Raw genomic sequence first — 16,585 nt, forward strand, 5'->3', positions numbered from 1 at the left:
CTGGTAGCATGAACTCTTCCAGGACCAGCATGTATAACTGCCCCTGGCATTGCACACATACAGATTAACGATGGTAACAACAGAGTTAATGCTATCATACTTCATGGGTGATGCAAACTGTCACAATTTGGATGGACTCCCTACCATACCTTCTATATTAATACAAGACAGAATTTAACTGAATCTGTCCATCTTTCCACATCATTACTGCTCTCTACCAGTCCTCTCCACCACCACTCCAGTTCCCAATACCTGCAGCCACGCCCCCCATATCAAACCAACTACCCCTACTGTAATCCCTCAATTCACTAGCTCTGCAACTGGGTGTTTCAAAACACCCCAACTCATCCAACTCAAGCCTCAATCTCTGCTGCTATGCCTCTTCTCTTCCCCTCCCCCCCCCCTCCCAATCCAAACTTGTCATCTCCATCCCCATTTTTTGGCCCTGAAAGTTTCTCCCTTTGACTTGTTCCAACAATTCCGCACACCAAAAGACCTTTACACCAATCCAGCCCCTATCCCTCTGGCCTTGCCCCTCCGAATTACCCTCTTGTGTTCCCTGATCATTACTGGTCATCCTTACCACCACTCTGGTCTAAAGTCCCCCTTCTAAGCCCCTCCCAGACCCCCCTTTTCAAACTCATTACGTCTGACGCTACCCTTCCAATTTCCTCCTCTATTTCACTTCTTGCATAACCATTCACCACCAGTCATCCTTAGCATCACTCCTGCCCCCACTTCTGCTGCTGCGCCCCCCAAATCCATACCCACCCCCTCCGCCGCTACCCCTGGAGTCTCTCCCTCCAAATCCGAAGCCACCGCCACCGGAGTCCCTATCTCTGCCCCCATACCGGCCCCTTCCTCCACCCCTTCCTCCGCCTCTTCCCCCGCCCCTACCACCTCTTCGATCCTCCTCTGCATCCCTCTCCTGGCGGCGCTTGAATCTCTCTGCCATTTCGACCAGCTCCTCTGGAACATCCTAGGAGAAATAAAGTCAACACAAACATCAATCATTGTTGCTATACATGTAGTCTATAACGTCCTTCATCAAATACGGTTAACAGCATCCAAATACTTTATGTAATGGTGTGTGTTGGTGTGTGTGTGCATTATAAAGCTATGACACCTCCTCATCCATAGATCCTCCTGGTATCTGAAAGACTATTTCTGATACCCCCATTCCACAGAAATGTTTTCTCATCGGTCACTCATTGGAAGCAAAGATTGTTTCCAGCCACCCACCAAAGTGTATCGGATCGCAGTCTGATGAATCTGACTTGGTTGGTCGACTACCAGGCGAGTGCTAGACATGTCACGCATGATCCTCATCGGATCACCCCCCGACAGGTCTAACACTAGCCTGATAGTCGACCAACACGAGTCCGATCCATCGGACTGCGATTCAATGTACTTCAGTGGGTGACCGGAAGCAATAACCTTAGCTTCCAATGAGTGATCAATGAGAGAAAATCTCTGTGGAATGGGGGTATTGCTCCCGACTACAGCACCTGCGATATCTCCCTGCAAACGAAAACTTTATTTTTTGGGCATGCTAATATCAAAGCTCCTGACGAACAAGATAGATGGCTACCATCTCTGATGGGAAAGTGCTTGTGAGAGATTTCCTATGGACTATCATAATGGCATCACTGTCTTTCTGTATGTTGAGGTTGGTGTCCAATACTACAATACAACTGTTGCTGTCTGTCGAATTGGCAGAAAGGCAAAAATTTCACAACAGAAAACTTCCCAGTGCAGTCTTTGTTCTGTCCTGTTCATACTTTTATGTGTGTGTAAACTCACACATATACAAATATACTTACAAATATTTGTAATTGAATTAACATTTTTATACAGTAGCCATGAATATGAGTCACTTTCTTTTGCCTGCTGCCTACCTGCACACATCTGAATAATTTGCTACTGTATTTCACTGTTTATTTGTGTTTACCTGACATGTTTGTAATTGTATGCTGATGTCCAAGTGTATTTTTTTCTACATAACATGCTAAACTTATACTGACCATGGTTATAACAAAATGTTGTTGCAACAAAGTAACACTTGAGGTCCCAAAGTTAATATCTCTATATCTTTTTATACTCATCTGTTCAGCACTAAAAAAAATTCGGTATAGCGAAAGAAACTTGTGTAATAATAGGAGTTGCCTGTACTTTTTACTGCTTTGGTGAAATAGAGAAACAGAAAAAGTGAAATCTATTCCATGGGCATCTTTGTCTATCAAGGTTGGAGACCGGTACCTGCCCAGCTTCCTGCATGATGTTGATGATGCCCCCAGCCCATCTCCAGTCTCTCCTTGTCATCAGGGTCAATGACGTACCTGTGCGCCTGTAATGGTTAATACATAAATAGTACACGTTGTAATTGTAATTGAGTGGCTCAAAAACACTTTCACAGGTTCTTAAATGCATGCTGAATAGTTGCTTATTTCTATAGAATATCCAAGCTACAAATTTACATTGACATCTCTATACACTGTACATTAAAATTGAGAGACGATTACATACAACACACTGGTATCTCTGTTCTACATCCAGAAGAAAATGGTGGCACAACACCAGGTTGCACAACATACAAAAATATAGAGATGGATAATAGAAAGAGAGCAGGTCACGAAAGAGGGCAGAGTATGTATGGAAAGTCAAGTGATAGCATAGAAGCAATAAGACTCCCATCACATTTTTATAGTCTTTAAACACCATCTGCTGTATAAACTTTCCAAACTCATTTTCCATGTGTCACTACTTTGTGGAAATCCACTTCGCTTTTGCCCTTTCAAGGTGTAAACAAAAGCCAGCAAAAACAAACGAAAAGAGAAAATGAAAAGAAAGAGGATGGAAACCCTGAAGAAGAGGGAAAACTGTAAAACCTTGATGTGTTCTGTTTGCCAATTTGCACACACACTGAAGCACTTTCTTTGCCTACAGGCCCAGTTGCCTGGAATCTAATTAGTCAATGAATAAAGATTACCTAATCCTCTAATCCCTGTCGTGTCACAATGGCCTTCCTGTTGGACTGAGGCACATTGCTACTGCACACCTGAGTGGGCTTGCTAAACTTTACAATTATTATAGTAAAGTTTGAAAGGATTACTAAATGCTAATGGAAAAGCTCGGCGTGTTAAGCTAATTGACTGGGCTCATTAGGGGTTGATGAAACAAATCAATAACTTTTATTACCTTTTATCAGTAACAAGCACTACCCATGACTTCTCTCTCCCCAACCCCAGTAAAAACATTCCATAGCCCCCGTTAACCCGCTGAGGACGGGCTGATTTTGCTACAACACGCATTTCCCACAGACACTTGCCCGAGTATACTCGGGACTTGTCCACGATGGGTTTAAGTATCAAACTCTACAGATACTCGTGAATATGGACACACATAGAATGTTCTACATCAGGGTCCTGTTTCATAAAGCTTGTCATCAGCAACAACTGTCACATTTCTACGACAAATTTGCCCTAAGCCAATCTGATGCAAGGATTTCAGTAGCTTATAACAGCTATCGTGACTTGTTATTGATAAACAAGTTTTATGAAACGAGGGCCCTGGTCAATGACTTCAGCTACTTGCCCCGCTCGTCCCGTCCTCCCAACACGGTGGACATACTCCTCGATGTGGTTGGGGCAGTCGAAGTTTAACACATGTGTGATGTCCTTGATGTCCAGCCCTCGCGATGCGACGTCGGTGGCGATCAGGATACGGACTGTGCCTAGGGGTTGAAAAAATACAAACAGGTAACAAATGATTAACATATATTCCTATCTAAATACTTGCCAGACATATAATGTACTTTCATCTTTGGTCTGAACATGGGGAAACGCACATAGGGAACATAGGGAAAATAAGATGAACAAGATACATTCAGAAAAACTGACTATATTTTGACCATGAAGTTTTCAATACTGCTCTTTTGAACACAAAGAGTTGATGAACAATATTTCACAAATTTGAACATAAAAAATGTGCAGAACTTAAGGTGAAGTATGCATAAATCACTAACAGTAGTGTAACACATGCAGTGAAATTCAGAGATTTGCCAATTCAATAAAGAGAATATGATGACAATATGATGGGTTAAGATGCAAGGACTTGATAAATTAACCCTGTCTGTGCCAGGGACTTTGGACAGTGTGTTCAATTCTATGGAGATTTCTGTGCCAATAACCACTCAGAGTACACAGAGGGTAAAGATGCATGCACCTTGTCCTTTGGCTGGTTTCAGGTTATCAGCGACAGTAGTCAAAACAGCACCAACCACATACATGGTGATATATGCAAAACACATCTGGGGATAAATCAAATTGTCGAGAAGTATCATGAATATTCACCATCTTTGAAGTCCGCAAGTGCTTGCTCCCTGTCAACCTGCTCTCGGCCTCCGTGGATGCTCTGGACGGAAATGTTGCGGATTATGAGGTCACTAGAGAGGTCATCAGCCCTGCAGGAATGGGGGGGGGGGAGAAGATATAGTATTATTCAGGAAATTCCATGACAAGAGAAGATATCATCATATCAGAAGCTGTACAGACTTTACTCACATTTGAAAACGTATTATATTGCTTATTCTGTATGCACATTATCAAACAAAACTCTTAATGTTACACTTCGTAGGTCTACAATATCTTAGATTTAGCTGTCAGACCAAGCAATCTCCCCTCTACTTTGTAGTAATTGTAAGTTTTCAATGGCAGTTGTAAGTAGGATCTCAATATCCCCCAGCGTTTTGCTCAGTTCTTTGAAGATTTTTGAAGAGAGTTCATTAACAATAATGCTGCACTGGACCTTCAATAATGTCCTACAAAATATTAATAATTATATCCATAAACCTCTACACTCACATTATCTTCTTGCCAACAAACACAAGAACTTTCTCAAAGTCTTGCATGTTCTCGATGAAGGCCAACAGCTGCAAAAGAACAAAAATATGGATGGATATTATCGTAGGTCTTTCACTTTCTGTTTTCATTTGTCTATATTCAGAAATAAAAACTGACACACTGATGGCTTTGGTATTCAGCAACCTATATCACAAGTTCAATTAAGACAAATTTCTGCGTATCAAGATGTAAAATCCAAGGCATATTCTGCAACAGCCGTGACTGTCTTTGGAACAAGTTATAGCAGTACAAACTCAGATTGTGATAAAATGTGGTGCTGGCAGAAAATGCTTATAAAAGATCCCCTGGACTGCAAGAAAGACCACTGCTAGTGTCCTTCAATAGGTCAACCCTGAGAAGATATTACTTGATATGATAACTCATTTGGCACTTAGCTACAAATACCTTGGTCACATTGCAAGACGAGAAATCAACTGTCTTGAAAAAGTAGTGCTTCAAAGGAAAATTGAAGGCTCAAGAAAACCATGATGACCAAAAGCTAGGGGATCACTGAAATCAAATCCCTTGTTGGTAAACCTCTATCTACTGTTTACCAACTTGCTGCAGACCATAAAGAGTGGAGACTAATCGTGGAAGTCACAAACTGTCAGCCATGACAGAAACGTACCAAGCAAGCAAGTAGCAGTACGAGAATCATATTTGCAATAAACTGTTGTATTATAAGCCAGTTTTGTGTCACGTTGTCTACGAGAGCAGGGAGAGCTCATATGCATTCGTGCATTGAATTATGCCATTTGTGAAGTAGTACACAAAAATAAATGCCCTGTTACTCAATTTTGTATAGTCTGGTCCAATTTCTTGGCACAATTCGCAAGTCATCACAAAATTTGGTCACTTTGGTCATTTGCAAGACCAAGGGTTTTGATGGATGAACTCTTGAGAGGTCAGAGAATCACAGAGAAGTACAGAGATTACTCGTTCTGTTTATGAAATTGTTTTTGTGAAGAAGCAGATCTGATCAAAACACGATCATAAAACATTCTGGCAAAAACATATGACAAGTATATGTAGTAAATCATCATCTGTCTGCAAATAGACCATTCAACATAGCACTGATGAGAACATACTGTTTCATTTCATAATGTTCATGTGATGCAGTTGAGTATGTCTAGGTACCAATGGGATGCTATGTTAATAGCTGACTTCCTGGCATTATCAAGTATTTGTCTCATTTTGCTACATAGTTCTCACATTTACACTGCTTTCACTCTACTTCTTTTATTCAACACATTCTTTGCGGGCTAGGGTCTTCACATCTTTAACCTCTTAAAGTCGAGTATCGTGTATACTCGGGCAGGTGTCTATGGAAAATACGTGCTGTAGCAAATTCAGCCTGTCCTCAGCGGGTTAAATAACATTGAACCCTCTGTCACTTTCAAGGTTTCACCCATACAAACTCACCCGCTCTCGCTTTTCTTCTTCTTCGACAATCTCGACGAGTTGTGTCACATTGTGGCAGGCCTGCAAGGGAAAGATACGTGGTGAAAATAATGACAGAAGACTTTGATGGAAGAGAGATCATACACATGATTCATTTAAATGTATATCATCCATCCTCTAATGCAGTATGCTAAAGGACTTTGACATATGCTGAGAGAGTGGGTTTGAAGTAGCCGCTGTACATCATTACAAAGGACCTTGTTTTACCGGGCACATATGAGTGACATCATGGAGAAAATGTTGATGCCAGCTTTGCCAGGATTTTGAGTGGCAAATCAGCAACTTGATAAAACAACTCTTCTTATCTGCATTGTAACGGAGGTGGCTCATGAATTATTACTAGATACATTGCACAGGTCTCAAAGGGAAAGATGTGTGCAATGATCTCTGCAAGAGCCTACATTCTTCATGCCAAACACTGGCTGTATCATACTTCATGTATTGCTCTGATTCAACCAGATTCTTTTTGCATGTGTAGAAAGCTGTTGTTTCACCCTTATCCTTCCTATCCGTCACATTTCTGTTGTTCCTGATCTTGTTTGACACTGCCTCCCTATTCATCTTAATCCTTCACAGGTTGCCCATCAATGATCCTTGGGATCATCACTGGCCCTACCCTTCCCTTTTGTTTGCTCACCCATTTGCTTTAACTCATTATGTGCCATAGTGTAAACCACCTGCGCGCCACATTATTCTGAGACAGCAACGTAGTCACGCTTTTGGGGAAACATTCTGCTTTTGAAATCTATGTCAATTCAGTAGATTTCAGTTATTTCCCTGGTCATCTGGTCATGTAATGAGCAAATTTAAAGGCGTAGAGAAAATGCCAAGCTTTCCTTTGTTGTAAATTGTGTAAATTGTATGACAAATCATTGACCGTTCTTCTCTTAAATGACCAGTAGCTACATTATTGTAAAGGCATGACTTTTGCACACAAAACAGTGCCTGAAACTTAGAATTTACTCGCAAATCCAGTTGGGCACACCACTTGATAGCCAATCATCACATAAAATGCAAACCACATGTGAAAGGAATGGAATCTCGAGAAACGCTTACACTGAACTGCGGCATTTGGCGATTTATCAATCGGTTTGGGCGGGGTTGTGGGTTTGAGCAGAATATGTGAAGTTGGCACACCGTCGACTGAGCCGGATGTGCGAACGTGGCACATAAAGAGTTAATCCCATCCTTACCTAATCTCCTTACCCATTTGGCTCCCTGCCTTGACACCTAACCTACCCCTTTTGATTTCTTTTCTGTGTCCCCAAACCCCTCCCATGTAATACATGTTGTGTGTAGTCCATAAAACATGTGTCTGCTTCTACCCTGCATGTTTGTCATTTTGCCTCTAAGATTCTGCCAGGACCAAAGCTCAGACCCTTTTTGACTCCTTTTTTTTTTTTAATCTGAATAAAATGATGCAGAGTGACAATATTCCAATTTTTGTTATGGGAACACAGTAGTACAGTGGACAGTGCACTGGACTCCTGTTAGAAAGGTCCTTGGTTTGATTCCTACCTGAACCTAACATACTTAGCCAAGGAAAACAATGCCTCCCAAACCATTATATTGTAGGGAAATTAAAATTAGGGAGTGCTATAACATTGATTTCATTTCTGACCATGTACTTCAAGAGGTTAACATTTTGCACATTCAGGACTTTTCAGACCATTTCACAGGTAAAGTTAGAATTATGATTTTAAACCACAGTGTCAGAATGAAAAATCTATTGTTCTTTTTCAAGAAAAGGAGATAGTTTAATGGTATACTGGAATAAATAAGTTTTATCCAATAAGTTTTATCCCCGGGTTGAATTATCCTTCGGGTTTTTGCCAGGTTCAGGTATGTATGTGTGTGTCACACACAAACACACTGCTATAGCTTCTGACCATCCGAGCATTGAGAATTTAGGGTTTCTGGGATGAACACTGAACTAGGACTTTCTATAGCTCAGTCGGTAGAGCACTGGGCTAGCATCCGGAGGTCTCGGGTTCGAATCCCGATGGAATCCCATTTTCTTTGCTCAATTTTCCACTAATAAAGAATAAATAAGTGATACAAAGTGCAATATTCTAGCATGTTACTAATTTTGCAAATACCAGCCCACTCTCAAAATTTGTGCAAAAAAAAAAATAAAACCATCACAAATTTATGTGGTGTTTACAGCAAGCTGGCAAGTGGTAAGACCATAACAGAAATCCAGGAAAATGTATCCAATAACTCACAGAGAGGTCTAGTGATCCAACGTTGACGTGGATAGGGTTCTTCATGTAGTTTCTGGCGAGACGTCTCACACCCTCAGGCCAGGTGGCACTGTTTTACGAGAGAGATTCAGTGGAGTGAGATATGACACAAAAATCCGCCACTCATCCTTCATGCCTGTTAGTTTCATATTGAGTTTGTCTCATATAACAGTGATACATTTAGAATGGCTAAATGCATTCCAAGCCTTCCTTTACCTGGCCTCTCATCACTGCATGGTACACTGCAATGATGTGAAGACAGTTTACTTCAGGAGCCATGGAACTGGGGGGGGGGGGGGGCAGCACACACTTTTGGCACCCCTCCCCCCCCCTCCCCCCCCAAAAAAAAAAAAAAAAAAAAAAATAGGGAAAACAAATTTAGAAGAACAGATCAAAAAATTACAACAAAACCCAGGACTTTGAGGCTTCCTTTGGTAGGTGTGTACCCTTGACCCTACCACACACAACACCCTTATTCAACATTTTGGGAGCTGCACAAGTAAACGCTCAGTCTCCTAAATGTTATTTTTATTTCAAATGCTGACAAAAAGAGACAACCCTAAAACCAGAGCAGGACTGGCACAAAATGACGAAATATAATGACATCAAAGACATTCATTGGCATATGCTTATCGCTACGTATCATTCTGATGACCCTAATAATAATACTTGGGGCTTTACAACATTCTTCACTTATGGGGGCTTTATTCTTGGGGAGAAATGAGATACACAACATTGTACCTTGTCATAATGGTTTGTCGGTCGGGTCTCACGTCGAGGAGAATCTTCATGATTTGAGGTTCAAATCCCATGTCCAGCATTCTGTCAGCCTCATCTAGCACCTGTGACAAGTTCCAGGGTGAAAATAACACAGTGTTTGACCTCTTGAGAGAAATGTGGTATAATGGAATCAGGTAAATGGCAATTACTGTTATCTTAATTAATTTGATCATGATTAGTTGCAACCCCCAACAACCATGTTAAACACTCTCAGAGCAACACAGTTGAGTTGTCACAACTGCTCATGTGACAAGACATAAGAAATCTGCAAACCCTGGATATCCAAAATTGCCAGTGCTTTCATCATAATCAGAATAATTTCTCCACAGAGTTACCCACGACTATCTATTCTAATATGCCCATACAGTATTCAGCATGATATGCTTTTTATGAATGTATCCAAATATTTTTTTCCCTTCTTGAAAAGTGTATAGATGGATTTTTATTCATGAAATATTTTGTTGTTGTTGTGCTTTGTGGAACAAAATGACATTTAGTCTTTTTTTGCGACACTGCTGACTATGAACACCATACAATCAGAAGCACAAATTAGAAACCAAACAAAGAAAACAAATTTTTAGTATATTTCATTTTTGCACTGGTATTACAGTGTGAAATGCATGAAAGTATCCAGACTGCCAAACATTCGATGTCTACAGTCCTCTTGCACCGCCTAAATATTGTTGTCCTCACACACGAAGGATGATTCTAAAGTATGAAATCATACATTCAATTTTGTCTTCCACAAAGAAGTTTCCATTTTGTGATGGCTTCAAACCCTGTAGCATACGAGGACAAACGAGTGGTTCATTCATCTCTACGTTATTTTCCTACTCACCAGGAATGTAACCGACATGACATTGACTATGTTGTTCATGATGAGGTCGTTCAATCTTCCAGGTGTGGCTGCAAAAATGGAAAAAAAGAAAAAGAAAAGAAAAAAGAAGGAAACTCAGGAAACCGTAGAAATCAGTGATCATCATCGCCATGCATCTGTCTGTTTGTCTCTCTCCATCTCTGTCTACATCTCTCTCTCTATCTCTATCAATCAACCTATCTCTACCTATCTTTCCGTCTGTCTACTGTAAAAGTGTTTTTTTTTTGCGTACAGATACTTTCGCGGTTTCCATCGGTGCTGACTTTTTCGCGTGTGTTTAAATTCAGTCAGCAAAATCTGTGAATTCACAGTCGGCAAAAACTGTTTTATTTTGCACATGAAAATCCGAACTATACTCCAATTATCATTTTATTAATCAAATAGAAATCAAAATTAAATGCCGGCTTACCTGAAATCCCTCTATACCTACATTGCGCGGTATCGCTGTGTGTGTGTTGACCATCAATACACTCAATGCGCGGAATCGTGTGTGCATGTGCGCAATGGCGTTGTAACAAGCGGCGAGTTCAAAACATTTTCGCGTGATGTTAAATTCTTGGTTCAACTTCAAAGCGCGAAAATAAAACCACCGCGAAAGAAACCACTTTTACAGTACCTGTCTGTCTACATAACTATTTATCTATCCATCTATCTCTTTGCCTTTCTATCTATTTAGCTATCTATCCATATATTTTTTTATCTACATGTATCTTTTTATTTATTTAACTACATTGTATCTGCCAGTGTGTCTGCATATCTATCTCTATTCTCTTTGGGACCTTGTCCTTTCAAGCATGGTTGAAATCCAACGACAAGTTTCGAGCAGAAAATGAAAGTGTGAAGTGCATGCAGATGACAGATGATTGACAGTAGGGAACAACAATAGACAAACAGTGACCAGTCTCTGAGATCAAGCTCTAGAGTTTCTCTTAAAATACATCTCTACTTAGAGTAACATTCTCAGCTATCATTGCCAAACCATGATGTTAGATCTTACTGTGGTTGGTTCACCACGCAACACCACTGGTAGTGCAATATCTTTGCTCTGTTTTACCTATCAGCACAGATATAAATAGAACTACAATGTGTGTAGCTATCAATACAATCAAGATTATGCAATCATTCTCATGTCAATTACATCACCAGGCCCTATGTGACACTGCACTATTGTGCCACCTGAGGGGGGTTGTCAAGCCTACGATATTCAGGAGTTTGAAGCGAATGGCCTAGAGGAGGGTTATTAAGTTCTCTTTCCATCTGTCTACGTATTGTACGTACTAGTAAATCACTTGTTCATTCATCATTTACATTGACTATCATAAACTGATCCTCGCAGCTGAAGAGCCACCAATTAGTGACTTTTACATACCAATAGATTGATTGATTAAATTGAATGAAAAAGAGAGAAAAGTTGAAGCAAAAAAATGCATGGTCATGTGAAGGATTAAGAAGTGGTTTCAGTGAGTACCTATGATGATTTCTACTCCTTGGGTTACGATGTTGATCTGCTCTCGTCGGTTTCCACCACCATAAACACACACACTATGGGAGAAAATGAGGATAATATATGGGTCAATAGTACATGACTGCCTGGCATGGTAAATTCTCTACAAAGAAGGGAATCATTTGTGCCGTGTCCATCAGATCATCTGTATCAACTGTTAATTGCTTTTACAACAGCTTTGTGGAGACATCCTTTCTATTAACAGATATCTCAGCTGAATTAACAGTTACTGTTTGTTTTGTTTGCTAATTGTCACAGATGTCTTCTTATCCAGCAATGAGAGTACAAACATTTTTGAAATTTAAATTTTTTAAACAGATTGACCCATCTTCTTCAAACTTCATCGATATCGTCCACTAATACTTCTCCATTCACTCAATCTACATATACTATTGAGTTTTATTCCCTTTTAATCCTTTGTGCACTCTGAGTACTGATTGGCACAGGAAACCCCATGGCATTGTAGACAACGTTGAATGGTCCTGGCACACAATAGGTTAATACAGTGGAATCCTGTTATAATGAAGTCCTCTGGATCGACAGTTTTCTTTCCTTATATCAAAATTTTGTTATAACCAAACAAATAAACAATAGAAATACATAGAGTGGATAATGTTGCGGCCTGAATTTTTCCTTCATTATCATAACTGGAATTTTGTTATAACAGTGTTGATTATAATGAGAATACACTGTATGCGAAAAAGGAGAATGTGAAGTTGGTGCTAACCTCTTGATACCCTTGTAGGAGTACTTGTTGACCTCTGACTCGATTTGTAGGGCAAGTTCTCGGGTTGGCGAGAGGACGAGGACGTTTGGTCCACCTCGCTCTTTGCGAGGGCTGTCAGAATATTCAAAGAAAAATGTTCCATTGTAAGGAGAAAAACTTGAAACAAATACACTGCATATGAAGACTTTGAACACAAAACAAGTTACTGTAACTCTGTTCTTGTAAATTTGAGGTATATCCGATTAAAACCTGCAAAAAAACCAAAGAAAATAAGAAGAAAATATGGCATATTTTTTAATTACAATTCAGATCATACTCCTTGTTATGCAACAGGTGAGGTATCATTGGGAAGGTTTCATTTTGCTTTATCTGACGACGGATTTACTTTAAAATATTTGAAAATGGTACCTATCCCATTTTGCGATCAATCTCATATTATATTAAACATCAACATAGTGAACTTACATACACAAGTACATGTACATACAATATAAAAAGTGTGTGGTCTTGAAAGTATAATGCTAGATTACAGACATGAGAAATACATCAAGGTATTAAAAGCAACTGCAGTTTTAATTTGAAAAGGTCAAAGGGCAAAGGTGAAACAGAATCGCATGAGGCTAATTGAGCATGTGGGTTGCATGAAGTCTAGAATGGTATAAGACAGACATGGAGCATTTGATATAACACAAAACAAAGTACATGTTACAACGATTCCTGTCACAAGAACTGATTATTATAGCAGTCGACTGTGAGTTATGACAAAACTCAATGAATGTCCTGTGGTATCAGTCCAACCTCTTGCGAATCATGTTATGAATACACTAGTTATAAATCTGCCCCCCCCCCCCAAGGAAAAACGCAGTATCTGACATTTTTGTCGATTTTCACTTTTTTGCATAAATATAGTCAGTGGGCAATCCTTGTTCATATGACATATTCAGATTTTTGAAAAAATGTTTGGAAAGCTACTTTTCTGTAACTGCCAAACGCAGTATCTACACTTAACTTGCACTTTCCCCAAGGAAAAATGCAGTATCTACATGATGAATGTTTCCCCAAGGAAAAACGCAGTATCTACACAGCTAGTCTTAATTACCAGACACTGTTATCTATATGTGTGAATATTTTGCCGGTTGTTCTGTAATTTGAACGTAAATTACTTTCTTTAGATATACTTGCTCAATAATAAAACATAATGTTCAAAATATCTAAACAAAACAATAATGATTAGTAAATATCTTGATGAGATCGTGATCCTTATATAAAACACAGTGTGTGATTAAGACTAACATAGTGCGCATCAAAACAGTTCAGCACAACACTGACAGCCAGCTTGCAGCTAGCTGCACTGAGCATGCAGTCACCACAGGGCCATAGGGCCCGGCTAGTCACGTCAGCATACAGTGTGAGTGTGTACCACTACTTGGATTAAAACAAAATGTTGTCGCAGGGAAAATTACTCGTGAGCCTAGCCCTCAAGAAAAATTTATCTGCAGATAATGAGTAAGTTATTCGAAACTATTTCCATATTGAAAGAATAAAGCTGATCGTTTGACAAACGATCAGCTTTATTCTTTCATATTCTACCACGATGATGAACATCTTCCGTACATTTCAATATTGAACTAACTTTGTTAGGCCTAGACCCTAGTAAAAATTCCTCAGGCTCCGAATCCGAAAGTTTCGGCGAAAGGCAATAGATCTAGACTAGACCTATTATTTGTGTTGTGTTGGATAAACGTCAGGTTATGTAACATGTTACTATTGTTAGATCCTATAGTCTAACTAACACTTGTCTAGACAGTACGTTTGAGTCTTGCGTCTCTTTTCTAACGTTAGACTTAACGTTAATCAGAACTTTCAGGGTCCGCATTCCGAAAGTCTAAAGAAAGATCTAGTGTAGGACTAGAATTAAGTTAAGTCTAAAACTAAAACTTAACCACTTAGAATCCTAAGTCTAGTGAAGTGTCAATGTTCAATTATCTACTCCATACCATACTGTCTTAAAATGAAATAGCTGACAATAGATTAGAAATTCTATGTGAAAAATAGGTAAATGGACAAAATAGAGACAGTTAAGAATAAGTTGTATTTTAATTCTTATCTAGACCCTAGTGAGACTGGGTTGCGTAAAATGCATGCATGATCCCATGCTGCATGCTGGCACAAGTAAAAAAAAGTTACATTACAAATTTACATGACGTAAAAAACCTTGGTTTGATCCAGAAGGTATAGGCCTAGAGAGCGGATGTAACTTCGATCTAGACCTAGATGTATTTTTCTAATTAAAGAGTCCTGTCTCGTGTAGGGCTTAGACTAAACCTTCTAGGCTATCTTCTTTTTTTTTCTGTCAGTATCGTGCATGTATAGCCCGAGGCTGTACCTGTAGACTCGTGTAGCCTGCTAGTGCTACGTAGCCAGCCTAGAATAAACAATATATAAAAACTAGTCTAGATCAATCTAGGTCCAGACATCCAATTTAAATTTATTTTGGTCTAGACAGACTCTAGCCTAGAGTGTACAGATCTAGATCTAGATGCTAGTTAGCGGCTAGGCCATGTAGCACCATAGTACAGCCCTGGCAAGCTTCATATTAAACACGTAACGTCACAGCTAGATCGGTCCGGGAATGTTTTACTTTTTAGGTTTGAGCTGCGCTGCAATCTGAAAAAGTAAAACGTTCCAAGAACGATCTGTTATTTGTTAATGTTATGAAGCCTGCTCTGTAATCAGGGCATAAATGGGGGATGGAGGATGCATCCCCCAGGGCCCAAGGTTGAGGATGGTGCATCATGAATAATTGTACAATGATGTATACATGCATACACAATTACGGCAGAAGATTAATCCTAGTCATTCCACTGTAGATACTGCGTTTTTCCTTGGGGAAATTTGTTCCATTGTAGATACTGCGTTTTTCCTTGGGGAAATCAGTCAATTGCGTGGGGTTTCCCCGAAGTGATCTACATTTTCATCAATAACTTAAAAACAAAACAAAAACACAAAATGATATTTTCCAGGAAAATTGGTAGCTAGATAGACTTAAATTCCACAATGAAGGAATTTTTCAAAAGAGTATATTTTCCAGGGGCTTTGGCAAAAATATAAAATGGTGAATATCTCGGTTGTTGAGAAATAGAGCTGGATGTAGATACTGCGTTTTTCCTTGGATGAGGGGGGGGGGGGGGGCAGAAATGGGCATTCATACATGTATGTATATCACAGTTGTTCCCATTCTACTAAGTATTCCTTGCATACTGTGAGGTGTATTTGTTAAGTTTTTTATTTATTCATTATGGTCAGTTTTTGTGTTTTGTTTTTTGCATGTGCAGGTATTCTGAACTTTTTGTGGCATGCTTTGTTAAATGCATGAAGCACATGCATTCAGCTGTATGTATACACACACACGTAATTAATTTTGGAGGTATAATTATGACGATGATACATGTACATGTATGCAATACACACAAAATGTCTGATAACCTGCGTCTATCACCCAGCTGTCTATAATGGCCACTCTTTTCGTCTCCCTTGGGTGACAGCTATAGACAGGTTTGACTGTATATTGCATAAATCACAACATATGATGGCTGTTAACTCACACAGGTTGCAGGTCTGTGTGTATCAATGCCGGGAGAAGGAATGCTAATGTCTTGCCACTTCCTGTCTGTGCAATGCCGATGAGGTCGTGACCTTGGAGAGCTACTGGCCAGCCTTGACTCTTGAGGGCGCAAACCATAATCAAGACAAACAACGGTATAAAAGAAAACACATGATTTGATATGTTCAAGCCTGCATGTCCAGAAAACAATGACAGAGTATATACATGTACCTTGAAACATGATCAAATAGAATCTAGCATAATTGCAAATATGAGTACACATACCTGGTAATTAAAACATATATAACCACTGCAACAACAACAAACATGAAGGATCATGAACTCAAAACACACAAGTCTACAATGAAGTATGGATTGAGATACGCTGCAGATGCATACAGAATACTTACTGATCTATCAATATTTACAACACACAACTCTGTATTCAAGCATATCTCCAGAAGAGGTCAAACAAAAAGAAAACACAC

At 39.5% G+C, this 16,585-nt stretch overlaps 1 protein-coding gene across 1 annotated transcript in view; it reads right to left on the minus strand.

The window, feature by feature from the left end:
* Nucleotides 1-700: 700 nt before the first annotated feature.
* The window catches only part of LOC139735423 (probable ATP-dependent RNA helicase DDX43), a 31,253-nt gene continuing 15,368 nt past the window's right edge, over nucleotides 701-16,585 (minus strand). Inside the window, exons 9-20 of the mRNA XM_071646176.1 lie at nucleotides 16,099-16,217; nucleotides 12,494-12,604; nucleotides 11,731-11,804; nucleotides 10,224-10,291; nucleotides 9,347-9,447; nucleotides 8,588-8,675; nucleotides 6,324-6,383; nucleotides 4,863-4,930; nucleotides 4,353-4,462; nucleotides 3,595-3,733; nucleotides 2,260-2,347; nucleotides 701-979 (exon numbers count right to left, since the gene is read on the minus strand). Coding sequence (XP_071502277.1) covers nucleotides 701-979; nucleotides 2,260-2,347; nucleotides 3,595-3,733; nucleotides 4,353-4,462; nucleotides 4,863-4,930; nucleotides 6,324-6,383; nucleotides 8,588-8,675; nucleotides 9,347-9,447; nucleotides 10,224-10,291; nucleotides 11,731-11,804; nucleotides 12,494-12,604; nucleotides 16,099-16,217 — 1,305 coding nt within the window. The remainder of the gene's footprint in view (nucleotides 980-2,259; nucleotides 2,348-3,594; nucleotides 3,734-4,352; nucleotides 4,463-4,862; nucleotides 4,931-6,323; nucleotides 6,384-8,587; nucleotides 8,676-9,346; nucleotides 9,448-10,223; nucleotides 10,292-11,730; nucleotides 11,805-12,493; nucleotides 12,605-16,098; nucleotides 16,218-16,585) is intronic.

Source organism: Diadema antillarum, unplaced genomic scaffold (genome assembly GCF_040938485.1).
Source record: "Diadema antillarum isolate AM-2024a unplaced genomic scaffold, OU_Dant_1.0 seq00000577_RagTag, whole genome shotgun sequence".
NCBI classification, from domain to species: Eukaryota; Metazoa; Echinodermata; class Echinoidea; order Diadematoida; family Diadematidae; genus Diadema; species Diadema antillarum.